This window comes from Pagrus pagrus (assembly GCF_965226575.1).
Source record: "Pagrus pagrus genome assembly, chromosome: 13".
In the NCBI taxonomy this organism is placed as follows: Eukaryota; Metazoa; Chordata; class Actinopteri; order Spariformes; family Sparidae; genus Pagrus; species Pagrus pagrus.
Genome location: NC_140197.1, coordinates 20,917,674 through 20,944,238, shown reverse-complemented (window position 1 = coordinate 20,944,238; position 26,565 = coordinate 20,917,674). Strand labels below are relative to the sequence as shown.

At 40.1% G+C, this 26,565-nt stretch overlaps 3 protein-coding genes across 4 annotated transcripts; 1 reads left to right on the top strand and 2 right to left on the bottom strand.

Annotated features, from left to right (window-relative positions):
• The first annotated feature begins 351 nt into the window (after positions 1–351).
• Positions 352–16,233, top strand: LOC311267995 (branched-chain-amino-acid aminotransferase, cytosolic-like). Of its 2 annotated transcripts, XM_084371302.1 has the most exons (18): positions 352–544; positions 647–685; positions 915–1,012; positions 1,286–1,352; positions 1,450–1,541; positions 2,515–2,619; positions 2,725–2,792; positions 3,432–3,528; positions 6,952–7,023; positions 7,462–7,662; positions 7,911–8,021; positions 9,951–10,070; positions 10,182–10,345; positions 12,891–13,033; positions 13,133–13,218; positions 13,499–13,639; positions 13,751–13,825; positions 14,680–16,233. In XM_084371302.1, the coding sequence occupies exons 1-18, from the start codon at positions 463–465 to the stop codon at positions 14,719–14,721; spliced, it is 1,803 nt and encodes a 600-aa protein (XP_084227428.1). In that variant the 5' UTR covers positions 352–462; the 3' UTR covers positions 14,722–16,233. The 2 variants fall into 2 exon arrangements, with proteins under 2 accessions (XP_084227428.1, XP_084227427.1); XM_084371301.1 differs by lacking the exons at positions 352–544; positions 647–685; positions 915–1,012; ... (3 more) ...; positions 2,725–2,792; positions 3,432–3,528 and adding an exon at positions 4,462–5,209.
• Positions 16,234–16,716: 483 nt separating this feature from the next.
• ifi35 (interferon-induced protein 35) lies at positions 16,717–22,152 on the bottom strand. The gene is made up of 10 exons (XM_084371303.1): positions 22,092–22,152; positions 21,748–21,774; positions 20,972–21,043; positions 19,866–20,024; positions 19,509–19,625; positions 19,284–19,428; positions 18,088–18,197; positions 17,794–17,977; positions 17,472–17,578; positions 16,717–17,378 (listed from the first exon to the last, which is right to left on the bottom strand). The coding sequence occupies exons 2-10, from the start codon at positions 21,760–21,762 to the stop codon at positions 17,118–17,120; spliced, it is 1,170 nt and encodes a 389-aa protein (XP_084227429.1). The 5' UTR covers positions 21,763–21,774; positions 22,092–22,152; the 3' UTR covers positions 16,717–17,117.
• A 664-nt stretch (positions 22,153–22,816) lies between these two features.
• rpl27 (ribosomal protein L27) lies at positions 22,817–26,446 on the bottom strand. Its single transcript, XM_084371306.1, has 5 exons — positions 26,361–26,446; positions 25,709–25,791; positions 25,295–25,464; positions 23,362–23,472; positions 22,817–22,902 (listed from the first exon to the last, which is right to left on the bottom strand). Exons 2-5 carry the CDS (start codon positions 25,787–25,789, stop codon positions 22,854–22,856), a joined length of 411 nt encoding a protein of 136 aa, XP_084227432.1. The 5' UTR covers positions 25,790–25,791; positions 26,361–26,446; the 3' UTR covers positions 22,817–22,853.
• Positions 26,447–26,565: the final 119 nt, after the last annotated feature.

Here is a 26,565-nt window from a genome sequence, read left to right as displayed (position 1 = left end):
AACTTGTAAATATCTTATCCTGTGTTAACCTTATTTCAGGCATTTAACCGAAAACCAAAAACCTCATACACTTTGAGACGAGGGAACTGATTTCCAGGTTTTAGGACTACAAACTGCACCACTCTATAAAGGCTAACATAACAATTTTCTTGTAATTTAACAGGTGATGGTAATGTTCATTACTATTTAATGGATGAATTTACATTTTACAATTCCTCACTTTGACAGTTTTTGAGTTAACGTTGTGATTTCCGATGCTTCCAGAAGCACCTGAAGGCGGCAGAGTAAACCACATGATTGTGTTGAACCCTGAACCAGCCTCCCAAACAAACTGCCTTTATAAGCGGTAACAATGTGGGGAAGTGGATCAACTGAGAGCAGCGTTCAGGACGTGCGGCGGAAAACCCGAGCAAAGAAGGCACAAAACAAGCGGTGGTCGTCTCCTGCAGTGCAACAGCCAACATGTCACACCGCTACCACAACAAAGTCGTGATTGTCACTGGAGGATCCAAAGGAATTGGCAGAGGGATTGTCAGAGTGTTTGGTATGGTAGACTCATTATTTATTTATTAATTCATTTATGTGATTGTGTTGTGTCAGAGCAGGAAGTTAACATTTTGGATTTTTTTTTTTTTTTTTTTTTTAGTGGAGAATGGTGCCAAAGTGGTGTTTTGTGCAAGAGGAGGTTAGTAATGTTGTTTTATTCTTCTTTTTACATTGAATTCTGCATAAATCGAGAACATGTTGTCATTGCATTGCTTTAACATTTATTGGGAAAGGTGCACACACTTCTAACAAACACATCTGTCGGTAGAAGAATTACACTGACAGATCTTTAACCCTAAAGTGTGAATATAAATTGTACATATTCACACTTTCATACATATTTAACTATGATCTTACATGTATCACAGGTGCAGCAGGTGAGGCTGTAGAAGCAGAGCTAAACAAAGCAGGACCAGGCTCATGTAAATTTGTCCCATGTGACGTCTCCAAAGAGGAAGACATCAAGGTAAAAGTCCAGCTGTGGTGTTACTGGTGTGTTCATCCTGGACAGACATTCACACTTCCCTTACGGTCACGATCACAAGACCTGTGGTGAACGCTGTGCCCCGTTTGTCATATAATTAAAACCCAGAGACACATCAAGTTGAAACCAGTATTTGCAGCCTGAGCTGGTATAACAACCCCAGCCAGTTCTGTCGTTTCAGCATTTTACTTTACAACTGGTTTCGCTGGGCAGCTCTTCATTCCAACGTTAATGAAGTGACTCGTTTCTCCACAGAGACTGATCGTTGTCACAGTGGAGCATTATGGACAAATCGACTGCCTGGTCAACAACGCAGGGTGGCGTGAGTGTCACACTTCTTATTCCCTCCACCAGATATGATAATGAGGATGCTTCTGGTGACACATACATTGTTTTTTTTTTTTTTTCACCCTCTTCAGATCCGCCTCATAAATCCACTGATGACACCACAGCAGAGGAGTTCAGGGACCTGCTGAATTTGAACCTCATCAGCTACTTCTTGGCTTCCAAAGTAATGTTTCTCACTTGTTTGCGCATCTGTGAAACGTCTTTAAAGTGCGAGTAGGTGGTCTTAACTTTCCATCTTTCTATGGAAAGACCATAAAGATTATAAACAAGTGAACATCTAATTGTGAAGTTGAACCCTTACAGAATACTTTAATTAATTATTATTAGCTTTATGCTTTTATTAGACCAGGACAGCAGAGAGACACCATGAAATAGTCACCAATGTAGTCCAGAAGCCACAGTATGACCTGGTAACACTTAATAATAGCCAGTGTCCCTTTTTTATACATGTCCAAAATAGGATAAAAATATATTTGTATTGTTCAGATTAAGTTAGGCCTGTCACAAAATTAGATTGTAACTGTACTGTTATAATGATGATACAATAATGATACAATGCTCTATCTATCTATCTATCTATCTATCTTAAAATAGTGTCTGGAGTTGGAGAGAGAGAGTCTGTAACTATAATTGTAAAAATAATTGTACAAAAATAACAATAACTATCAACTACTCAATTACTAGTGAAAAGGCAAGCAGATGACTTCATAAACAAAAGATGCACAGGGCCGAACATCTTTGCCGGATTATTCAGATGATATTACCACGTGCGCATTATTAACCTGATATAATTACTTCACTTTTTTAATATCAGTTATCGTGAATATCGTGATATTGGGACACCCCTCGATTAAATTTTTCCTTCTCAGATCCAAAAATGAAAAGTGAAGTCAGAGTCAGCTGTTAAAATTGGGGAAATTAGTGAAATTCAAGATGAAAAATGCAAAATCTGAACTTCTGGGCATCAAGAATAAGATAACATTTTTGTCACATCAGGCGAAGTTACATCAGTCAGACAATCCAAGTAATTTATTACAACCTTTCTTTGCCTCCAATGATCTCCCTCACAAACTCACTGAAAAAAATGACTGTATAAAGGATCTTTGAAATCATTAGAGGTCTCACTCTCTCTTCAGTATGCGTTGCCGTACCTCAGACAGCGTCAGGGAAACATCATCAACATTGCCAGTCTGGTGGCCACCATCGGCCAGAAGGATGCTGCACCGTACGTCGCCACCAAGGTGAGTTACTCATCCGGGAGACGAGCGACTCTTCCCTCCTCATTTTATTCCTCATATCTCTGCATGAATGAGAAGAGGTCTGTAATGTGATCTTTTCTCCACAAGGGGGCGATCATTTCCATGACAAAGGCGATGGCTGTGGATGAGAGTCGCTACAATGTTCGAGTGAACTGGTGAGGCACACTGGTTTGTGTGTTTAGTAATTCACTTACTAACAGTAGGGATGGGGGAAATAAATACTCAGCTTCTACCTCAAGTTAAAGAAAAGTGTTTTTAAAGTATTAATGACAAGCAGCCTCAACTTGACACTACAACTGGTTTAATCTTCATCAGACATTATGTCTAAAAGTTAAAGTCCAAAAAGTCTTTTTGAAATGATATAAAACAGAGAAAAACAAGCTTTATCTTTTCATTAAGTGGCTGAGAAGTTGCACATTAGAACACATATTGTTTAGATTTTAACCGTTATCAGAATTATCAGTCTCTGACAAATCTCACATTTTCCTTGTCCAATAGAGCTGCAACGATTAGCAACGTTTTTTGCAGCGATCCCTCAAATGGGGTTATCAAACACTTGTGTTACAAATATGTAACAGAGGCAGAATGTTTTACAGTTTAACAATAAAGTTTATTGTCGGAAATGACATCAGTTCACTGAAACAATACACTTTACTGAGAATTTAGTAATTATAATTTACCCAAAGCATCGTTTTCATTGATCGATCATGAAAATGATCAGTAGATTAAATCAGAAACATTAATTGCAGCCGTGTTGGCTTATGTCTAATAATGCTCTCTGCCGTGTGTTGCAGCCTTTCTATAGGTAACGTGAGGACACCTCTGTGGGAAGATTTAGCAGGACAGACACCAGACGCTGCTGCGGCCATTAAAACGGGAGAAAACTATCAGGCAAGTTCTCACAGTGGAACCGAGGGGTTCCTACACAGATGTTTAAAGTGGAGGTGGTCCTATAGAGGTCTTAGGAAAAAGAAGGAGATAGTTGATTAGTTGTGCGGCTGTTGTGTACCTGCTGTTATGTGACAATAATCCTGGGAACGCTTCTTCCTCAGCAGCATTAACAGATAAGTTCCCCTAACACACATAACACGGATGATACTGAGGTCTCAAGACAGTTTCTGCACCATTGTTGTGTTAATTACCAAACTGCCTCGCACTGCAGTCTGTCTATTGGGTTGTAAATGTTAACTCCCTCAATCCTGGATCAAAGCAGGAACAGGCTGTTTTTTTGCAATGCTAATGACAGCTTTCTTCTTGTCCCAGTCAGAAAAGCAGTGTGACACAACAAAGAGGAAAAAGTACACTGTAGTCCTGAAGAGTTTCAGCTTGCTTTTCATTATTTATAGTGAAGGAGTGGAAGACGATGGATATGAAATAGCTAGCTAATTACCTGCTTCTCATGGCCGATACTGATGACAATTTTATTATCGGCCGATAACCGATAATATACATTTCCCAGTGTCAGGCCGATTTTGAAAACCTTTTATTTGGAAAATAGTCATCAGCAAAAAAAATGTATTTACACTGCAATAACAGCATCACAACAACTGTGAGAACAACTGCAGGAGTATAACACACACAAACACAAGGAAGTGCAACCACAAAACTGTGATGTTGGAAACTGATCAAGAATCATAAATTACTTTGAGGTTTTCTTCTCTTAACAGCTGCTGGGTCGTATGGGGACTGAGACTGAGTGCGGACTGACCACCTTATATCTGGCCGCTGATGCTACTTTCTGCACCGGGATCGACCTGCTGTTCAGTGGAGGAGCTGAGCTCAACTACGGCTTCAAGAGTCAGATCCCATCCTGACTGTCCCGGTCTGCACAGTGCCCTGGTGCATGTGGAACAGCTGGTTTAACAGATTCATTTGTTTAATGCATATGTTCAAGTGTCCTGTTTACATGTTTACATTACTAAGATGACTACTGAATGGTTATAAATACAGGGAAGATGTTCAACTCATAAAATAAAGTTTGTATTCGTTTAGTAGATGTCATTAAACTGATTGGCTGAGATAAGTCAGCTCATAGTTTTGCCACCCTGTGTAACCAGACCTGCACCCCTCCCCACTGCTCGACCAATCAGCATTAACCTCTCTGACCTTAAGTAACCTACTCTCTGAGTCTGCCGCTGTCCGCCAATCAGATGTTACGCTATTTACACGCCTCCAACGACTTCCTGATTGTAATGGTAAATGTGACCGATCACTGTAACCGGAGCATTAAAGTGATTTTGTGGCTGTTTATTCCACTGATACACCTCGTGTCTTGTTATAAAAAATGGTGACAATAAATAATTAACCCTGAAAAAAAAAACCCGAGAGAATAATTAACTTTTTAAAAAGGTATATAAACTATAAACTAGCTAAGTCAAGTATTTTTTTTTTGGTTAAGGACTATTATCCTGCGGGGTTTTTATTTGTGGGTGGTTTCTGGCTTCACCTCAGCTGAGCAGCGTCTCGTATTTCAAAGCGGAACTCAAGTTGACTTTGAGCGGAGTGTGTTTCCACACGAACAGATAATCGCGTTTGTCAGCGTTACGTAGCGGAGATGGCAGCCCTCCGAACGGTGAGTTCACTGAGTCGTCTGTGTGCCGTTTGTTATCTGTTTATATTGACTGTCCGGGTAAATGATTCACTCAAATAGGCGATAAGTCGGTTTGTAATGACAGAGAGAAAGATAAGAGCCTATCACAAGCTGTTTTACACCGATGTGTCTGTCCCGCCAGCACCGAGGGTGGCAAAACAATACAGCATGGGAAGGTCATTAAACCAAACTCCGTGCTGAAATCTGTAAACTAACAGTGTCTTGCTTATCAGCTGAAAATAACACCTCGTAAAACACGACTCAAGATCTTCTGTAGGTCTTTAAGGCCCGATAACCATTTCGGCTGACATCCAGTCACCAAGATGGTCTTTATTCCATCACCTTCCTCTCATTAAAGTTACCTAATGTTGTAACGTGTCAACGCATTCCGATGTTTTTGTGTATGTACAAAGGCAAGCCAGTTAGTTGATTGGTATATTATTAGCGTGCCGAATTGAGAAGTATATCATACTGATGCTTGAGAAGACATTCGTGTGTTTCTGTGTAGCGTGTTAGCGCCGCTGTAAGTAAGTTGTCTTTGAATTGCATGGTTTTTCAATGGAGTTTGGCGTAGAGGGAAGCACCCATATCTTCAGGTGGCTGAAAATGCAAAATACGCCAAACTGAAGTGTGCATGTATGTTATTACCTCGTTATGGTCTTACATGGAGTTTAGCATTTGTAATTAATCGAGTTATTTAAGTTGCTGCCAGCTCAGTTTCATACTAACTAGCTTTTTCTCACTGAATTTTACTTTAATTCCAAACTTTGGGCCCAAATGAACCAGAACATATCAAATTTCATGCATCAGAGTTGCAATATTGTATAGTATATGTACACACAGACGCATACATAGTCATGATTGCAATAAAGGCCAAACTTGCATCATCCATTCAAGAAAGTGCACACATGGGATCCTGCAGCAGAATAATGATGCAGCTTTTTTAAAGCTTTCACTAAAGCATCAATTATGCTTGACATGTGGCTGCTTTTATGCCACAAAACATACGAGAGGCTGCATAAAATCCAGTCAAATTCAGCAGCGCATTGGGGATTGTAAACTGATTGCGAAAGAACCACCATTGCAGATTAAAAGATTGTTATTGGGTCACCAGAAGCACAGCCTGATTTACAAGCTTTTAACTGCCAGGACAATTGGACAAAGTACTAATTAAACAAGAATCTTACATTTATTACCTCCCATTACAAAGCTACTGATAATAAAGTCAGAGGGAACTATAAAACCAGTAAAACAAGTGGCTTTACTTGGCTGTTGTAGTTTAGGTGCCCAGTCTAGATGACATGTTGTCGATCTTGTGGTGCACTCCTCGAACAGCAAGCCATTATTATTGGTGGCGTGTTGTTTTTTTAAAGCAGCTATTATTTTCCATTCCTCCTTTCACTGTCTGGCTGTAATTTTGCAGCCTTTTGTCACCCTCAGAGGATCCTTGCACAGAAGTTTCTCACCTTGCATTCCTCATATTGCAGAGCAGCCTGCACACGTGTCTCGTTCTAATTTTACAGCACAGCACTCGGCACAGGCTGTCTCCTCCAGGCATGTGTTACTAGCTTCATACTGTGAACTGCAGGCAAAGTGATTGGTGCTGAGTCACACACCCACAAACACACAGACATGTGTCCCTGTGCATTCCCAAGGCTGGATGAATTGTTTACACTTGGAAAAAAGATATATCTTATGCAGTATTTGTCATGTTTCATTTGCAGGCACTCCATGGACGACTTCTTCAGACACTCCCCTTTTCCTTTGGCTCACTGCGGTTCGCCAGCTCCTTCAAGGTAACGAGGAAAATATGAACCTGTTTTTTCTCCCCAGGTGAGACCTGCAGCATCATCTCCATCCTGCCCGATCTGCAGTCTGGCCTGCATGTACATGTCTGGTTGTCTGTCTCAGAGAGGAGTGTGTTTATAGATCATTACAGCAAGAAGGAAGCGACACATGTCTCTCCAATTCCCACTTGTTGTCTAGAATTTAAAGTTTTCTTTCCCCCCTCTGTCTCTCGCTCAATGTCTGCCTATTGTAATTATTTAATTCAGATTAATTGCCCTTACTTGTGCCTAATTGACCACATGTGACAGCAGCTCGAATGGCTCTGTGTAACGCAACTAATTGTCCCTTTAAAGCATGCCACGCCAATAACGATGATTTAAAAACAATCACTGTATCCGTCACCTGCTCTGCTCCTGCTCCGGCTCGCTTGTCCATCTCTATCTCAGGCAGCAGATCTCGTCATCGAACGCAACACAGCATGCAAGCCCAAGCCCGACCCCTCCACCTTGGTGTTCGGAAAGCAGTTCTCCGACCACATGTTGACCATCACCTGGTCGGACAAGGAAGGCTGGGAGGCTCCTCAGATCAAACCTTTCCAGAACCTGTCGCTGCATCCCGCCAGCTCGGCCCTGCACTACTCCATAGAGGTGAGGAGAGAGCTCTGCCAACACACAGCGTCATTTCTGAAGTTTTGTGCAGCACATTTCACAAAAAACTGCAAATGGCCAATAATTCTTGCAGATGCATTAAAAGTGTATCTGTGCCTCTCTTCATAATTATGTTCTTAACACGGTGGAGGCATCTCTGAAGCATTGTGCAACTGAATAGGTGTGGAAACCTTACAGCGTCTTTCTGATTAGAGATAAAACATTGTGTGGCTCTGTCTTCCCTCCAGCTGTTTGAAGGCATGAAGGCGTTCCGCGGAGTCGACAACCACATCCGTCTGTTCAGACCCATGCTGAACATGGAGAGGATGCATCGAAGCGCCGACAGAAGCAGCCTTCCTGTGAGTCTGTCGGCCTCCAGAAAGCCTCACTGGCAATGTGTACACAAACAAAATATTCCGGTTTATGCCCGTATTATGAAAAAAACAGTATCCCTACTGAGCTGTTTACATGGCAAATGAAAATGATACAGTGTAGATGCAGCCGTCCATACTCAGGTTTACGAACACAGCCTCTAAGTTCATAATGTTTAACATTAGGATGCGACTCAAGGCCTTCACTAAATCTAACTAAAGGTTTCATAACCAGTTCGGCAGATATCCAGTCAACAAGTTGGACCTTATTTTATAGAAATTCCTTTTTTGAAAGTAGCCTAACGTTAAACATCTTAACACACGTTAGAAGGCAAGTCACTGTAGTGTACCGAATTGTAAAGTATGTCATACTGGTTTTTGCACGGTCATTAGTTTGTTTCTATGTAGCTTGTAAGCGATGCTATAAGTAGGTTTTACTTTAATTGTCTGATTTTTAAATGGAGTTTGGCGCAGAAAGAACCCATTTCTCCAGGTAACTTAATAAACCTTTGGTGCGTTTCTCCATCCAACCTGTAATGCAAGCTTTTCTATTTGTGCATGTATCTCGACCACAGCCATGCAAACTGTTGGTTAGGCAACGCACAGAGCTGATTGTAAACAGGCAAACTGCGGTTAAAAGACGCCAAACAAGACGTTTGTTCTGAACGGGCTGTATGCATGTCCACAGAAGCCTAATTGTATCAGCAATCATGAGACACTACGGACATGATCAGGCAGGGAGTCTGCGGAGAGGGCTGTGGCTTTTGCTGCAGAGCAATGAACCGCTATCTGTTAATCGAATGCGTGCAAGCCAACATTCCTCATAGGATACTTGTAGAAATAAAAGATTAACTGCACTTCCCGGATCATATGTCATTGTGTCACATTGCATCAATTGAAGGTTGTTTTTGGTCTGAACGCTCTCTAAAAAAAGCCAGACTAAATAGGATTGTATTGATGCATTGCCAACAAAATCACCCTGGCAGAAACCTGCTGATTTGGGCCTGGCTCTGCAGTGCAACGTAACTGAGCAAAAGGCATGGCACTGGCCAATCATATTCATGCAGGTGCACATCACTTGGAGCAGCTGTAATGAACTTCTCAAAGTTGTAGGATCCAGGCTCCATCCACAGTTTCATGTCTAAAATAAGCCTTCAAACTGGACTTCCTGGTTTATATTTTGTCATCTGTACCCTGTAGCATCATGTCCAGACCAGCACGGCCCCTCGTTGTCACGGCATAGTGCCACAGTTGGTCTGAATGTGAGCGCTGAGGTATTCAGGGCGAGACAGTTTAGATTGCAGACTGCTGCTCTGAAGCTGTTGACCCTGCGCGATGTTAGGTAACTGCTTGGCAACGTGCCCAGTTTTGGCTTACCACCCAGACAACACTTCTCATGCAAGAGTTAATTCTTCATCAGGCGTTCAGGGCACAATGGAAACTATGAGGAGCGAACGTCACATGATGGACCTCTGCCATCTGGTCTTAACCCATTTTCTGCTGTGTGTGTATTATTGAATATATGTCGGAGATAAACATTCCAATAAAAAAACTTTCTTCTCTCAAAACATACACAGGCAAACAATCCTCTTTACGGTTGGCTTTAAGTCTTCCTTGAGTCACTAAATATTTAATTATATCAATTGTTTTAGATCAGAGTCTTTGGTGTGTCATGAATATTACAGAGACAAGACACAAGACACCCAAAAATCACAAACATAAATAATTAAAACAAAAACACCATCATTCTATAACATTTAATGTAAAGTCTCATATCACACAGGTAACTCCGTATCTTTTTCGTTTTAATAAAAACTATATCCAACAGTATTTCTTCAGTAGTAAAGAGAGTGAAGAAAGCAGAGCACTAAAGAGCGACAAGTCAACAGCTAATGTCCTCGTCTTTTCCCCTTGTAGTTGTTTGATAAAGGTGAACTGCTGGAGTGCATCAGGAAGCTGGTGGAGGTTGATCAGGAGTGGGTTCCCTACTCCCAGGACGCCAGCCTCTACCTCAGACCCACCTTCATAGGAATTGAGGTGAGCTTTGGCGTCAACACACAAGCTGCTGAAACAGATTCAATTCAATCCTGCATACTCTAATTACTGTCGCACTAACCGAGTCTTCTCCTCTTCGTCACCCTCCTCAAGCCGTCTCTCGGCGTGTCTCGACCAGGAAAAGCTATGATCTTTGTCATCGTCGGCCCAGTTGGACCTTACTTCGCCACGGGGTCCTTCAACCCTGTTTCTCTGCTGGCCGACCCTTCATTCGTCAGGGCTTGGCAAGGAGGCGTTGGGGCCTATAAGATGGGAGGGTGAGTTTGCTATCTTTCCTCTATTATCTGTTTAAGTACATTTCAGGCACAGTTTAGCCCTGATTCACCCCTTCTGACAATTAGAAGAGAAATCTGAGAATGTCTGGCCCAGGTTATCTGGTAATGTGAGTAGTTTACAGATATAATTTCAATCCTCCTGAACTGTTCGCAGACTGAACCGGGCCATCCTGATAAATGCAACGTTTGATATTAAGGAGTATGTAGCATGTTTACGATTGGAGAGAGAAGAACATCTGTCAAGTTTGTCCATATGTGCGTAATGCAATTTAAAAAAAATTACCACCAAAGTTTAAGAAAGACTTTTAAGAAAGCCCTTTTACAAATGAATCACGGATGACGAAACTGGAACCTCTCAAAATTTGAGAAAAATAAGAGAACATACAAAAGTAATGTTACGGTACCATGAACACATCAGCAAAATTCTGTAGTAGCAGTGCGCCATTCATAACACTGTCCCGGCTGAGTTCAGTTCCTAAAGTGCTTTACACTGCAGCTGTTTTTATTCAGCAGTGGATCTGGACAAAGAGCAACTATTTGGATTTCCACTTTGCTGATGAAGCTTGGAAAGGCAGCCAGAGAGCCGGCCTGTGTCGGCGTCAAATCAGTGTCAAAAACAGAGACAGACATTTTGTCTCGTCATAGCAGGAAACTTACAGATTATTAATGCAGTCATTCACGACTGTAACAATACAGAATGTTGTGTAAAACCGACTATTGGACTAGTGGATTCATGTAAAAGAGCCAACATTACGGTCATTTAAAGTGCTTTTCCTGCTATGACAAGTCAAAGTACCTTGTTCCTTCTCTTATTTTTTTTTTATAAAAATAAGAGAGGGAATGAGGTAAGACGACTGCAGAACACACTGACTCCAGTTGTGTGATACCGTCAGTGCTCCTGTAGTCTCCACACAGCCTCTAATCACAGGCCTGCTTCTCTAAAGCGACACCTGCTCAGCTCCAGCGCGGTTACATAACGCCACTGAGAAACCCAGTCAACTCACTAAGCCAACACAATCCGCGGCCCTCCCATCAAACCGCGGATACACTTCAACTATCAAGCCAGATTAGGCAGCAGCAGCAGTTGCGGGACTGACGGTGGATCATTCGGGGGAGTCGCTCTGTGTGTAACTGCTGTGTAATCATTTTTGTTTAATGTGTGTTTGGGTGTGTGTGTGTGTGTGAAAGACTCACACAAAACTGTCTGAATATAAAGTCTCTTTTCCTTTTTTTCATCCCCAAACACTAGTTCTGTGTTAGTCTCAGCATAAACACATAACAATCCTACAGTTTAGGGATCCCTTAGATTTGTTTTTGTTTTGTTTATTTATTTATTGTGTGCAAGAGACATACACAATGAGACATTTTACAGTTGAAAAATCCACTGAACAGCTCTCCCTGGTGGGCAAATGATGTCATGGTGACGCTGTTTCTAAATGACCTCAGACCAGGTTTTGCATTTCTGTCCTGCACCGTCTTGCGCTCATCGGCCGACATATATAGACACACAGATACATCTGAAAGTATCGGACGATATTTGATGAGGGCAAAATTCTGATATCCCGATATTTTCCAACTCAGTTTGGCCAATTACCGATATATGGACTTTTTTCCCCCCACCTAATTGCAAAGAACATCGGCTCTCTCCTCGTGTTGGATTTAACATATAATTTTGCCTCGTCTTATCGTGATACACATTCACTGGGCAAAAGTAAAAACTACTTTGTCAACAGTTTACGTCATGTGCGCATAATGTAAACCTCATCAGCCAGCCATTTTAAAGCCTTTATCAAATGATACTTATAATAATCATATATCAATTGCTATATCAGCCTCTTAAATCAATATTTGAGACGTAAGCGAGATACTTTTGTGATTTTTAAAACTTTAACGCAATCACCAGAAGTAAAAAGCTAACGTTAGGCTACTAACGTTTTGTTTGATGGAGAACAAAAATAGAAAATCTAACCCCAGCACTTATTTTAGGTATCAAAACCCATTCAAAATACCCTTTGACTTCCATACAAGGGAACCAGAAGTGCAAAAATGCAAACTTACTTCCGGGTCTTAGGACTCTTTCCTGTGTCACTCTCTGTCATCCTGTATAAGGAATCCACTAAATGTATTTTAAAGACGATAAGCACTCAGTGTGGGTCGTTTTTCTCTGCCACCCCAGTGGCTAGAGATCGATTAGTCCCGTTTATACGTTGTGACTCACAAAAAAGAGCTGAACACATTTGCACAGTTAGGTATGACTCATCACTTGAGTCTTAACTGACAACTACATTGTTCGTTGTTTTTTTAAGCTCCTTACGGTCACAAGGATATCATGTTTTCACATTTCACGGTAGTGCTGCATATTTCTCAGGATGTTCTTGAATTTCTTGGCAGGTGTTTAAGACTTCTGTATTAAAAGGACTGAATGAACCTGACATCTGTTCCTCTCCCGTTTGTCCCTTTGCCCTTGCAGCCGCTCTCTTGACACTCATATCTCTGCCTGTCTGTGGTTTATTTTAAATCCCTCCAGTAACTACGGTCCCACGATAGCGGTGCAGAACGAGGCGGTGAAGCGTGGCTGTCAGCAGGTCCTGTGGCTGTACGGAGAGAAGGAGGAGATCACCGAGGTCGGCACCATGAACCTCTTCATCTACTGGACCAATGAGAAAGGAGGTCAGGCTCAGAGTTTCCCTTTATAGGTTCTTTGTAAAGGGCTGAAATATTAAAATGAACTGAAAATATTTAACAGTTATGTGATGCGTGTGTCTGCAGAAAAAGAGTTGGTGACCCCTCCTCTGGATGGCATCATTCTCCCAGGAGTCACCAGACAGTCTCTGCTGGACCTGGCCAGAGACTGGGTAAGACAACCAGAGAGGAGGCCACACACAGTTCACGCAGTTATATTACTTTTATCTGGTCTTAATTTGTGAATTATTTGATTGTTTTTACCACTAAACCTCCTAAAACACCAAACACCTCTAAAAACCATCCTCATCAAACAGAATAAAAATCTCTCTCAGGTTTAACTGCTCACAGCTCATTGATCAGTTCAATATACCAGTGACTGGGTCACGAGCCAGAAAGGTTGGCAGCCACCGCAGGAGAGGATTAATGCATTGCTTCCTGTGTCTCTGTCAGGGTGAGTTTAAGGTGACGGAGCGCACGGTCGTCATGCCGGAGATGTTGAAGGCTCTGGATGATGGCAGGATCCTGGAGGTGTTTGGAGCAGGGACCGCCTGTGTCGTCTGTCCTGTCGGCAGTCTGCTCTACAAAGGAGAGGTACGGTCTCACCTTTAGTGTTTTTCTCAATGATTTCTGGTTAATTAAGTGTGTATGTAAACACACTGGTTGTAAATCATTGTGGGTCGTTGACTAAAATGTCTCTCACAGACGCACCAGATCCCGACTATGCAGAATGGTCCAGACCTGGCAAAGAGGTTCCACAAAGAGCTTACTGATATTCAGGTAAGTGCACTAAAGGTCAGAGGGGCAACAAAGGGGAGCTTTTATATCTAGAAATCATCTCTATCGTATTTAAATTTCTAGTTTCTAATCAGTTTACAACTTATACAAAACAGAGAAATACAGCAAATCCTCACATTAAAGAACTTGTAACTATTTTTGCTCGCTAGATGACTGGACATGTTCAAAAATCCTGCAAATGCAACAAAATGCACAATATAGACCTAACGCAACAATGTACTGTCATTTGTTGCTGCTCCGGGTCCAAATTTAAAGGATAAGTTCACTCGAAAATGAAAATACAGCCAAAATACAGTCGCCACCATGCCGATGCAAAGTCAGGTGAAGTTTCGTAGTCCACAAAACATTTCTGGCGCTTCACAGCAAAACTGGGTTGCAGCATTCTTCTAAACAACTGAAGCCACAAGATCCCAAGTGAATTTGTAAATACATAATTTACATCCTTCTTTCAAGCAAAAATCTTAACTGTAGCTGCTAAGCTAAAAGTGTTAGCCTTGATGTACAAGCTTGAAGGATGCATCAAGGGTGTAAATATTATCTTTTTAAATCAGTTTGGGAACTCGGGGCTTTTCCAGATTTTGACTGAGCTGCGAAGCTCCTGAAATGTTTTGTAAACTATTAACACTTTCTATCCGCATGGGGGCTGAGTAGATAATGACTGAACTTTTGTTTTTGGGTGAACTTATCCTTTAACTTTACCGCAATCACTGCAGTTGATTTTGTTTATTTACACATAATGCAGCTTTAACTTTTGCATTCACAAAAAAGCCACAATTATAACATTTTCTGCTTGTTAAAATGTTTCCTTCTCGCTCTTCTTTCCTTGCCTCACCCAGTACGGACGCAAACCAAGTGACTGGGCACCTCTGGTCGTTTAAACGGCCATATTGCACACGCCAGTCGCATCAACAGTTAGTCACATTATTCCACTTTGGATGACCAGCAGCTCCCCCCCTCCCCCTTGCTCTCTCTCAAACTCACTAATGCACTCCTGCTTATTTAACCAACCGAGGAGACGGACGCCTCTCTCTGTCGGTCTTCTCAGGCACCTTTTACAGATGTTCCTGACTGTGTGGACTCTCATAGGAATACGGTTGGTGGTTGGAATGTAACAGCTCGCTTTGGAAAGCAATATTAACAACAATATGCAATGTTTTGTCTCGAGATGACCCTCGATCTCCAGTCAGCTGTCATTGGAAGGTAAAAAAAAAAAAAAACAAGCAAGATAATCAAAACATAAAGATGAGATCTGCCTGGGTGAATTAGCTTAAAGGCTGCACTCTATCAAGTGTTTGTCTTTGGATTCACTTCCTTGTGAGGACAGTGCTTATACCCAGTTAATAGCACAAACATTCATTTTTCATTAACTCTGCATTGTCGCACTAACAAAGAAGGCACAAACTGACGTATTTCAGACATAGGAGGTAAAGTACAACAGTAAAGCAGCTACATATCACCTCTAGGACTTAACAGTAGACATTCAGCCTCTTGGCACCACGCCTTCTGTAAGTGCTGTTTCTAATCAGTAATGCATTAATATGGGTTTACACAACAGGAAAAAAAAACTATATTAACAATAACCTGTACTACTTGCAAAACCTGTGTTGTTTTCCCTGAAACCTTTTTAACTGTTACATGTGACCCGTAAACGCGTCATAGGAGACGTTTTGTTACTGTCGTGTACATAATGATCCGAGAGAGTACTGCCGTAGTCTGTAATGGGGCCACGTCACTTTGACACACCAGAGTTTGCACTGACCTTGTTTTAATGTGAGGTTCGTGTCTGAGTGTGACTCAGTCTTTTTTTTAGAGAGGAGACGAAGAGTTGGTTTCTATGTTCTGTTGGTTTTTGTTTGTTTGTTTGAATGCACAAAACAAACCTAAAGATTGAGATTTTTCTTAAAAAAGGCGAGTTTGAAGTGAATTTCAGCACGCACACATGGAAGGTCGACAGCAGGCCTAAGAGATGTACTGTTGATGCCGGCAGTTACTCCTGCACTAGCTTGTGTGTTATCATTATGAAAACAGTGTATAGTAACAAATAGATTGTGCTGTCACTTTAGAAGTTTTTAAATGACTTTTTCCCCCTCGTTTCGATTTAGGCCGACTGTCTTCCAAAGTTCTTGACTATGTCACCAGTGTTTTCCTTTGAATGTATTGTATTTTTACACACATACTATACACCTGTCCCTCTCTCTGTCTAAGTGCCTGACCTCAGTCTGTTAGCTTGTTCTTCTGTGGATCTTCAGCTGCTGTTTTGTTCTTCCAGATTGTGCACTAGGGGATACATAGCTGGATTGTTTTAGTAATGTCAGTATAGTTTTTTTAATGTGCTGTTACTTTTACTGTTACTCTGTTTATGTTTTTACAATAAACCTGATTTGAGTTCAGCCTCGTCTTGTACCTCGTGTTTTGCTTTTGATGCTCTGTTGATTTAAATCAGTTGGGATTTTCTGTCTGTTTATTTATAGCGAACACTTACCACAAAATGCATTTAGACTTTTGCAGTTGAATGTAGGAATTTTACCTCAAATGAATATTTAATATTTGCTTTTTTGCTAGTTTTGTTATCAGTTAGCTGACCAGATAAGAAGATTGACACCACTTTTTTCCCAGGGTGCCAGAGTCATGACCCGTGCTCCTCTCTCCTCTCAGATTGGCTACTTCTTGTTGCCTTTGTTAGGATAACAAGTAGAGTAAGCTACTAGCTATAGCTGTATAATGTATTGAACAGACAGATGTTTGTTCAGGTGAGTGAAAGATATCTCATGTAACTGTTCACCAGACATAAACAAGCTATTTCCCAAAATGCTGAACTAATCCAAAGAATATATCTTTTTACCAATTTTTAAAAAAAGAGAAACTTGTTTGTATCGTTTCACCAATTTAATTGTACTGAGTGAAAATGGACAGTTGAGGTCATTTACATTTTTATACAATAAAACTGGATTGCCAAGGACTTACATGATGAAAGTACAGAATAATGGGAAAACCACATCATTTTTATGACACTGTATTTTAATGTCATTTATACTTTTAAGTCACTAAACAGAAAACACCCAGCTAATACTTCCTTCATCCGTGATTATAGCGGTTGTAGGTTTTATAATTCTCAGAATTACTAACAATCGTGACAGCCACCAAAGATTTATTTTAGAAAACGATGAATATGAGACTAAAACAGATTGTGGCCAGGTGGATCCCGTCTTAACACCTTGCACACGATCTCAACCCGGACATGAGAGGTTTTTTGGTTGAGTGATAAATATATGGCCTACTCCTCCTCTTCTTCTTCTTCTTCTTCTTCTTCGTCGTCCTCATCCTCATCCTCCTCCTTCTCCTCCTCTGGGGAAATGGCCTTAAACAGGGCAGAGATCTCCTGACCCAGCGGGTTGTAGAGGATGACTTCGATTTCTCCGCCACCATTGGTGCTTTTCTGGAAGTGGATTTCCAGCAGGTCCTGCAGGTTGTCTTGCTCCATGACGTCAGGGATTCCCGTCAGCAGCACGGTCCGAGGACACACCGACATACGAGTCTGGGAAGGACAAACAGGGGACATCAACAAAACATAACAGAGAATCCTCTTTTCTCCTGCCTCGTGTACCACGGCCTCGTGACAAATGCTTACCTCTAGGTTTGTGATATTCCCGTTGATAAAAGGAGTCACTCTCACTTTGTGCTTGGTCTTTAGCAGTTTCACTTCATGGTACTCTGTATCCGTCAAACCTTTGGCAACTGGTGGTAGAAACAGTTTCATCAGCTAGGATTCAGATCAAAACCCAGAAGATACATTTTGTTGGGGAAAATACATGCTGAATTTCCTTTTAAAATAATTGGCATTCATATTTTATCTTCTCGATCAGCTGTCTCTCTTTAATGAATCAAACAATCAGTGTAATGATATTCCATAATAATCTCAGTATTAAATATTAAGAACAGAGCTTGCTCACTGTCTTTCTCCACAAAGGTGAGGACCACCGTCCAAGAGTCATGCATAATTTCACATTTATCCACTTCTCCGCCTCCGTTTTTCTTCTTGGAGAAGTGGATCTCCAGCTGGTCCAACAGGCGCTCAGTATCCATCTTGGGCAGGTTGGAGATCAATATGCGCTGAGGACAAACCTCAGTAGATATCTGCAGGACAGATGGGAACAGATCATTCGCAGGAAACTAATACTGATTCTAATCAGACTCAAGGAGGGGAGAAAACTTCAAATTTGGCTCAGTCTGTCTTGTTGTTGTACCTCCACCCCCTTGGGCATCATCAACTGAACTGGCCGGGCCTCCACAGTGATTCTGCACTCTGATCCCAGATCCACCTGGTGCTCCATCGTGTCCAGGATCTTCTTGGCCACTGATAACAGAGGAAAAACATTTCCAATTCGGATCATTTACTACGGCCTTGCATCCAAAAAACCCATGTCTTTATTTGTTTATTTGTTTGTTTGAGAGTTATTTTCTTGTTCAAGCAGCTTTCAGGGACCATTTTATACAAGCAAACTGGTATAAACATATAGGCAATTGCAAAACAACACTTTTTAACCAACATGCACATCAACAACAACCACAAATATGATTGATAGAGGCCCAAAGTTCATTAATGCTGCCCCCTAGTGGCTTAATCTGGCCATGCAGGCAGCACTACATTTACACAATGTATTATCTGTTTTTGCTTATCAGGATTTATGTTCATCTCCATTGCAATAATATTACCTGTCCACTTAAGCTTTCAAATCATAACCTAAATAACATTATAACATGTAACCATAGCTGATTTTTTTATTTATTATTTGTACATAACTGTGGGTACATGTAGATTAACTGTATAGTTAATCCATTAGACCATTAGTTACGCTGTTAGTGTTGACCGAGCTTTTAGTTCAGTTTCTAGTTGAGATTTTAGTTATTTTTTAGTTTTCATTATCATATTTTCTTATCTACTCCCTTGTGATTTTGTGATCATGTGTCTTCTGGCTGCTGCAAGGCTACAACATATAAAAAAACAGATTTGTGCAAGCAGCATTTTTACCTAACCCTATTTTTTTAAATATATAAAAGTGCTCAATATACTGTATTATGGATACATTTACTACTACATGTTGCAGCTATAAATTTGGACACGTAGCTTGATAGAAACACTACACAAACAAGGCCAAAACATGTAAAAATGATCACACCATGGATCTCATGTTGGAAACTTTTTCCTCATACCAAAACCACACAGATTCTGCCTCGAACAAATGCAGATAGAAAACTTTTTTTTTTGCTTAAATCTAACCAAATCATAAACACTTTGTGTTGTCACAACATGAAATACAAAACTGAACCGAAAGAAACAAAGAAATGTTACGTGATAACTTATCCGCGGTTTGCAGAAACGTACATTGCCGTCATTTATTCTGACGATTAGGTAGTGGTGCCAGCTTGCTGATAAACTCACCTAATTCTTCCTCAAATGTAATCAGAGCTGTCCCACCAATCATCGGATAAACTATCTCTGGTTCCATGTCAAATACTGGTGCGTCGGCTCGCCCACCTGTCGCCCCTTTAAAGACAACGGTCCTCTCTGGTACAGAGGCGAACACCTTAAATCAAAAGGAGGTACGGTTACTGAACGAGTTGTGAATGAGTGCAGACGGCGGTGAGCTGAATGAGATGAACGTACGTCAGTCTGCTGTCTCAGATCGTCGATCTCGTCGTCTTCCTCAATCACGGCTTCCTTCGCTTCCTCGATCTTCTCGATCAGGTTGGCCTCCTCCTGATTGAGCGCGTTCAGCTTGGCCTACAAGACAGAAAAACTTTAGGTGTCATCACGGCCTTTTTATTGTAGGCTACTTTACTGCATTTTTATTGAATATGTCTGTCTGTTGGTTTTAACGCCAATCATTTTAATCGTTAACCACTTATTATCAACAGTACTTGAGTAAATGTACTCAGTTACATTCCACCACTGCTGCACATTGAAGCTCTAACATCAAAGTGAGGAAACAATATTAAAAAAAAAAAAAACACTTGTAGACACCTTTTCCCTTTCAAGCTGTTCTTTGAAGTAGCACTTGTCCTTTTCCAGACTCTTGGTCACCTTCTTGGTGCGCTGCCTGAAATCGTTTGCCAGCTTCTGCCGGTCGTCTCTGCTGGCAATCAGGTCATTCTGCTCCTGGAGCAGCTGGTCATACTTTTTCTGTCGACACACACAAGTAGTGTTTACTAAACTTTCTTTTCACATTTCCTCAAATCCAGCCTGAGTATACACAGCCAAGATGCTACATTTGTTAAGACTGACGCAATACATCAAATGGAAATAATCAGAAGTTTCTCCGTAATTCAAGATGACAATTTTGGCATCTTTGCTAAACTAACTATGTAAACTTAAATAAAATTCAGCAAGCTCTTTTTGGTTTGTCCCCCAATATGAGTTTACAACGCTGGACTGAGCAGCCGATCTAACAGGGTTAAAGAAGGTAAATCGTTCATATTCAGGAATTTTCTTAAAACCATTTTACTGCTGATGTCTTCCACATTACATCTTACACATAAATGTCTACATTTTGTATTAACGGGCCATCTTATATTTGTGTACATTTCATATTTTTTAATATTATACTGTATAGGGGTTTCACGATATACCAATATCGAAGATAACCGTGATATTAAAAAATGTAATCTTGATATTGTGTTCATTAACATATGATGATGGCTGTGTAGATCTTTTGTTAAAGGGGCACTATGTAGTTTTGGAGAGGAAATTCAATCTCAGAATTTTAATATTTACAATATTAATGAGGTAATAATATAAACTTAGAAATATTAACTTTTTCCATAACTGAATAAACAAGCTGTTCTCAGAGGAAAATAAAGTCCCCAGAACACTGTTTGAAGCTATTAAGGTGGCAGGGTCCGCCACATATAAACAAAGTAAAACAGTATGAAATAGTGTTGTCCTTTAGGGTCAGTTTGTTTATTCAGTCATGACAACAAAGAGTGTTTGTTTAATTTGTTTAGACATAAGAAATCAGTCAATGAAGATCTAAAACTACATAGTCGACCTCTAATTAGTTCTTTTTAGTACTATAATATACTGTAAGCCACAGTACACCAGTCTCTTATAAATCAAGACTTTCACAGCACCTTGTATAAAGAGATCGCAGCCAAGACTCCCTCCAAGTTGTTCTCGGATGGCGTCACCACCAGAGAGAAATCCTAAAACACAAACACACAGAAATGTCTCTGAGGCTGGTGGAAGATAAATAAACACCTCAACACATATTTTTTATGTGTATGTTTATGAACCATAGAGATCCAGACTATATAATGCAAAGAAAGCTTTGAGGTAAATTATCATTTTTATGATGATGTTAGTAAGCCTGTCACAATAATTACTTTATCGACTTAATGTAGGCTTATTGTACATGACTTACTGACTTATCAATAAACGTACATGACCTTGATCACTTGACTTATTTTGGTTGTGTTGTTTTATCTTATTAATGCACTACTTATTTAGAATATTTCAGTATTTAGTTCACAAGCCAATTGCAATGTCTAAATAGTGTGAAGAAGTAAATGCTAATTGCTCTTTGAGAGGGTGTCCTTGCATTATTATATTATCATTATACTAGAGGCATAAATGGTCTTAAAATGACAATAATATTTATCTCAATTATTTGTGGGACAATATATCGTCCAACATCAGTAGTTATTGGGACAGGCCTACATGCTAGTCAAGTTAAAAGTGAAAGTAGTACAGTTATATATATTTGATGATCCAACAATGTTTTAACCCACAGAGAAAATGTGCAAACAGCAATTGAACAGATACAGTTTATAATGTAAATACATGTGATAATTTTAGCAACATAATGAAAAACAACATGTCAACAGGAAGAAGTAAAATGACGTCTCACCTCTTCTGAAGACATAGTGAAAGCAATCTGAAATAGTTCACAAGATATTAAAGCTTTAGCACGATGTCAACCAACGTCAGTGTATTACATGTGCTCATTAAGATATGGCTAACAAAGATTATTAAACTATTAACTTATATATCGATAGATACACAACAGGCCCGTCGTCTCAGCACTCTTCAGATCTTTAATGACGACTCAAAAACTTTAAATATCTCATATTCAGTAAGAGTTATAGCAGCTGAAAGCTCTCATGTGACACCCACACGAACCATAAAGTAGCGTGTTTATCTGAATTTAGCATTTCCTCTTTTTTGTTAAAAGGCAGATGGGTTAGCACTCACCTCCTCTCGATGATCTGCACCGTAACCACATTTATTCTTTCAGTTTCTTTTTCCCAGCCACCCTGAACGTATCAGTCCTCCCCAACAGAGGGCGCTGAACCTACAACTCTCGCGAGATTTCCACAAAACTCCCAGCAAGGGTTGTGGAGTCCATTCTAGCCGGTCCTTTAAATGTCACCATGTTATTTGTCTGGAAGACCGTTTGGTTAAAAGAGCTTGTTTACTAAAAAATGTACTTCATGTTTTTCTAAAAGGTGTTTGTCCCATTATACAAATCAATTTCATGTCAATGCATTTTATTAAAGACTTCACAGAAAGAGAAAACCTGTCTACCAGGTGTGATTTAACAGTTTGACTTTATGTGATAATATATCCTCCAAGAAAGATCATTTTAAATTCAGCAGTTCCATCTTCGTCTCGTCAACTTCTGGTTTTGAATATCAACAAGTAGAAACCAGATAAATAATCCAGCTGAATATAATACGTTTTTTTTTTTTGTATAGCACTTCTCATGAGACTCAAATACAGTTCACCACAACCCCATTTTTTGTACCAGGCTGAAGAACTTGGCAGCGATCTTTATAATACTTTCCACACATACACACACACACACACACACACTTGTTGGCTGCCATAAAATTTATTTGGTTTATTTACGTGGCACCTTTTCCTCCAACACAATTCAAAAATACAGAAAAATGTCAATAAAGAGTCAACAGTCAAAATCCATTTTTAAACATTTATTTGTGAAACTGGGTGAAGTTAGAATCTGAGCTTCTGGAAGAACCACTTGTTCTTGCCCGTCTTGTACCTGGAACCAGAAAAAACAAACATTCAGCACATTTGTTCTGATAATGTGACCATGCTTAATATCAACTTATCTAAACTAGTATCTCACCATCTATATCACACTGCGGATATTTGAAGGCTTTACTAATTGTTTCTGTTCAGAGGAATCTTCTACTAAAAAAACAATCCTGACAAACAAATGCTGCATTCACTGAAGACATGATTCTACAAGCAAGGTTTTTTCTGTCACTAACAGGATTTAAGGTTCATCACATCAACACTGTTTTGTGAGGGCCACATTTTATGGTTGAGGGACTGAAGTAGGACCTCTAAAGCTCCAATCACAATACATGGATTTGATATACTGATCATTTCAGTTGTCTGACTCATCCTTATTAAAATGTGGACAGAACACTGAAGTCGCAATGTTAAAGAAAAGGAACCCAACAAAACTATATGAACTATACAACAGGGGACTCACCTCTCCTCAAACTTAACCTTGGCCTCCCGCCTGGCTTTGCGCTTGAGAGCAGGGTCCCTGAAGACATCCTTGTTGACAACAGTTTTGTCCAGAGGAATATCCACAGAGTATCTGAAGGGAGCACACAATGAAAAGGTTTACTGAGAGGAATTCCTTTCTTTATCCTGTTTTACATGAGAAAGTGTCACACACGACCAGCTTGAAGGTACATGATTATTTTAGCACTGCTCAGATTGTCATTGGGTGCCCCACCACAAAACCCACCATATGCCTGCACAGCAAATCTGTGCATTTCAGACCATATCTAGTACATACAGAGGAAGTGAATACGCAGAAGTTTTATATAGGAATATGGTTGTTAGAGTAAATTAGGTTTATTTACATTTTGCCAACAAGTAATGCAAGTACAAGTTAAAAAAAGACACGATTCGGTTCTGTAGTAACTTTGAAGATATGTTATATCAGAAATGTGGAAGAAGAGCTCGATTCATTTTCTCTATAATAAATTATAAAGTGGATAAATAAGACTACTCTGAAGTGAAGACATTTTAATTATTAAGGAAACACTTTAATAGGCAACATATTGAAGTCAACTGCCAGTCTAAAATATGTCTCACTCATGTAAACATGTTTCAAACCTCTAATTTATTGTGTTTACAAAAATCATTTATGTACAACATTGCTTGTGGATAACTTACAGCATCTGACTTAATACAGATGTACATTTCATTTAAAAAGTGTCAACCAGTTTACTTGAAATCACATCTCATTTACCTTGCATGCTACCAGCCGAACATCTATCCTCTAGGACAATAAAACTGAACTGATTCCTGAACTCGGGCTACAACAAAACCGCTTCCAAAAGGTGAATAAGATGACTTTTCTACATGAGTATGCAATACTTTTTAGAGGAAAAACACTTATAACTTATATTATATTACTTATACTAATAATAATATAAAGGAAATTGCTTATACACGCTACAGTGTCTCAGATGTTTAAAATGACCATGTCGATGAGAACTGGTTTGTACGGTGAGAATTGATGACCATAAGTGCCAGCATTTCAGAAGGCTTTGTCATTGCAGGAGAAAAACACTTTCATAGTCATATGGAAAATTCAGATTTTCTTCAGGTTTCTATAAAGTGTCTTAAGCTTTGGTTCTTCATCAGTAGTGCACGTAAAAGATACACACTTGGAGTTGGATTGACTTCTCTCCTTATGGATTTATGCGCACCACCTTTAACATTATATATTCTGACGCTACGCTCATCTTTTACACTGATGATTTCACAGAGTTTGATGTGCATTCTACCTCTGAAGTGCTTCAGACTGTCAATGACCTATTCCACAAGGCATTTTGTTTTATCGTTGTACTACCACATTAGTTTTATTGGAGAGTAGTAGGGAGCCCTGGATGGGTGGATATTCAGCATTTTCCAATTATCTGTATCTGTGATTTTTCTGTCAGATTGCTGACTACATTTAAAAATGCACTACTTTTGCTCTGATGCAAACACGATGTTCCGCCCACAACACTGATACGCAACATAATAAATGGCCTATAAAACACAATAATCAGAATCTGAAAAGTAACTAAATTTATCAAATAAATGTAGTGGACAGGAAGTGTAAATTATCAGAAAAAGAAAATACTGAAGTACCTCAAAATTGTACTTAACAGTACTTGAGTGCAATTGTACTTAATCACTGGTTGTTTGAAATTTGAAATTTTGACATTAATTTTTACAGCAAGTATCAGTCTCCATAATTTCTAATAACCGGTATCGGCCCTGAGAAAGCCATATCAGTCAAGTCCTAGAGAATAGGTGCTTTCAGTATGTGACCACTAGCATCAGTAAGAATGTCAAACATTGCCACCACGAGAGGAAAATCCTATCACAGGAAGTAGGTACCAACACAAGACACTGACCTGGTGGGCATGAGGTGGTTGTAGTTGAACACCTTGACGAAGGCCTTGATCTTGGACCGCTTGGCGATCTTCTTCTTGCCCATGGTGGTGGTCACCTTGCGGGGATAGCGGTCGATGCCTGCGACCAGAGCGTGGCTATAAGGACGGTCAGCTGTGCCATCATCAATGTTCTGCAAAGAGACATTCATACTGGACTGTGATGTCACGTTGATACGAAAACACAGATGTGCTGCATTTACATCATTTTTTACAACTTTTCATAGTTTGACTTAGTTACAGATGTACATTGAAGTGGATAAACTGGCGTATGTCTGCTCTTAGCATGTATATATTTAAGGAGATGCGTCCTTTGTAGACCAGTCATCAATTTGTCTCAACAAGCAGCACATAACATCAAACAGAGCCATGTTTTACCTTCACGATGACAGCTTTGCGTCCGGCGTAGCGTCCAGCTAGGACCATCACCACCTTCCCAGGCTTCATAAACTTGCCCATGTCTGCCACAAAGAAAATACAGTTATTACCTACGTGAGCACAGCAAATTCAAAACACCACACGCAACATTACCAACGTGAACACGCCCAGGTTATACAATGAAATTTGAGCAAACTTCTTCAGAGTGTACAGCTCGTTGTTACTGCCTCACTAGTCAGCTAAGTTAGCATTAGCTTCCAGCTAGGGAACGAATTTCAGACACTTTCAACGGCTAAAAACGTCTACTGGGCTAAAACACACGCCGATGATACCGTCACGGCTGGTTACCTTAGAGTTAAACTAAAAAAGCTCACTATGCAGCCTGCACATATAAAAAAGGGCCTCTTGCACAGACTGAAAGAGAGCCTGTGCGTCTACATCAAGGAAGCTGCCATGTTGAATTGAGCCCTACGGAGGCGAGAACGTTGCATTAACTTCTTACTTTCTTCCTTCGTCACACATAAAAACACGAAAATAGCACACACATCCTGGCTAAAGGAGTGATTGTCATAGGTGTGAAATGATAACAACGATTAAATTGGACAGATTTGGGGCGATGGATGAAGATTGTTTCAAGCGAAAATTCACTCACTGATGCTGTTCTACGGCCACCGCTAACAGGAAAGGAAGTTGGGAAGGTTTTTTTCAACTTTGACCCCACCGAACAACATACGTCACTTCCGGGTATAGTTTTCTGTTTGTAATCGTTTAGTTTATCGCATTTATTTATTAATTTTACAATAGAAAAATGCTTCACACATTGCTTGGCTCCTCAATGTTCTTTAAAGTAAAAAAAA

Coding starts and splice junctions, on each gene's coding strand:
- LOC311267995 (XM_084371302.1), top strand. CDS start 463: ATGTCACACCGCTACCACAACAAAGTCGTGATTGTCACTGGAGGATCC. Junction 2,793..3,431: donor TACAATGTTCGAGTGAACTG/GTGAGGCACACT, acceptor CGTGTGTTGCAG/CCTTTCTATAGGTAACGTGA. Junction 13,826..14,679: donor AAGAGCTTACTGATATTCAG/GTAAGTGCACTA, acceptor TGCCTCACCCAG/TACGGACGCAAACCAAGTGA.
- ifi35 (XM_084371303.1), bottom strand. Junction 17,579..17,793: donor CACCTTTGTGGAGAAAGACA/GTGAGCAAGCTC, acceptor TTCTACCACCAG/TTGCCAAAGGTTTGACGGAT. Junction 17,379..17,471: donor GGAATATCACAAACCTAGAG/GTAAGCATTTGT, acceptor TGTCCTTCCCAG/ACTCGTATGTCGGTGTGTCC.
- rpl27 (XM_084371306.1), bottom strand. CDS start 25,789: ATGGGCAAGTTTATGAAGCCTGGGAAGGTGGTGATGGTCCTAGCTGGA. Junction 25,465..25,708: donor GCAAAGCTGTCATCGTGAAG/GTAAAACATGGC, acceptor GTCTCTTTGCAG/AACATTGATGATGGCACAGC. Junction 22,903..23,361: donor AAGGTTAAGTTTGAGGAGAG/GTGAGTCCCCTG, acceptor TTCTGGTTCCAG/GTACAAGACGGGCAAGAACA.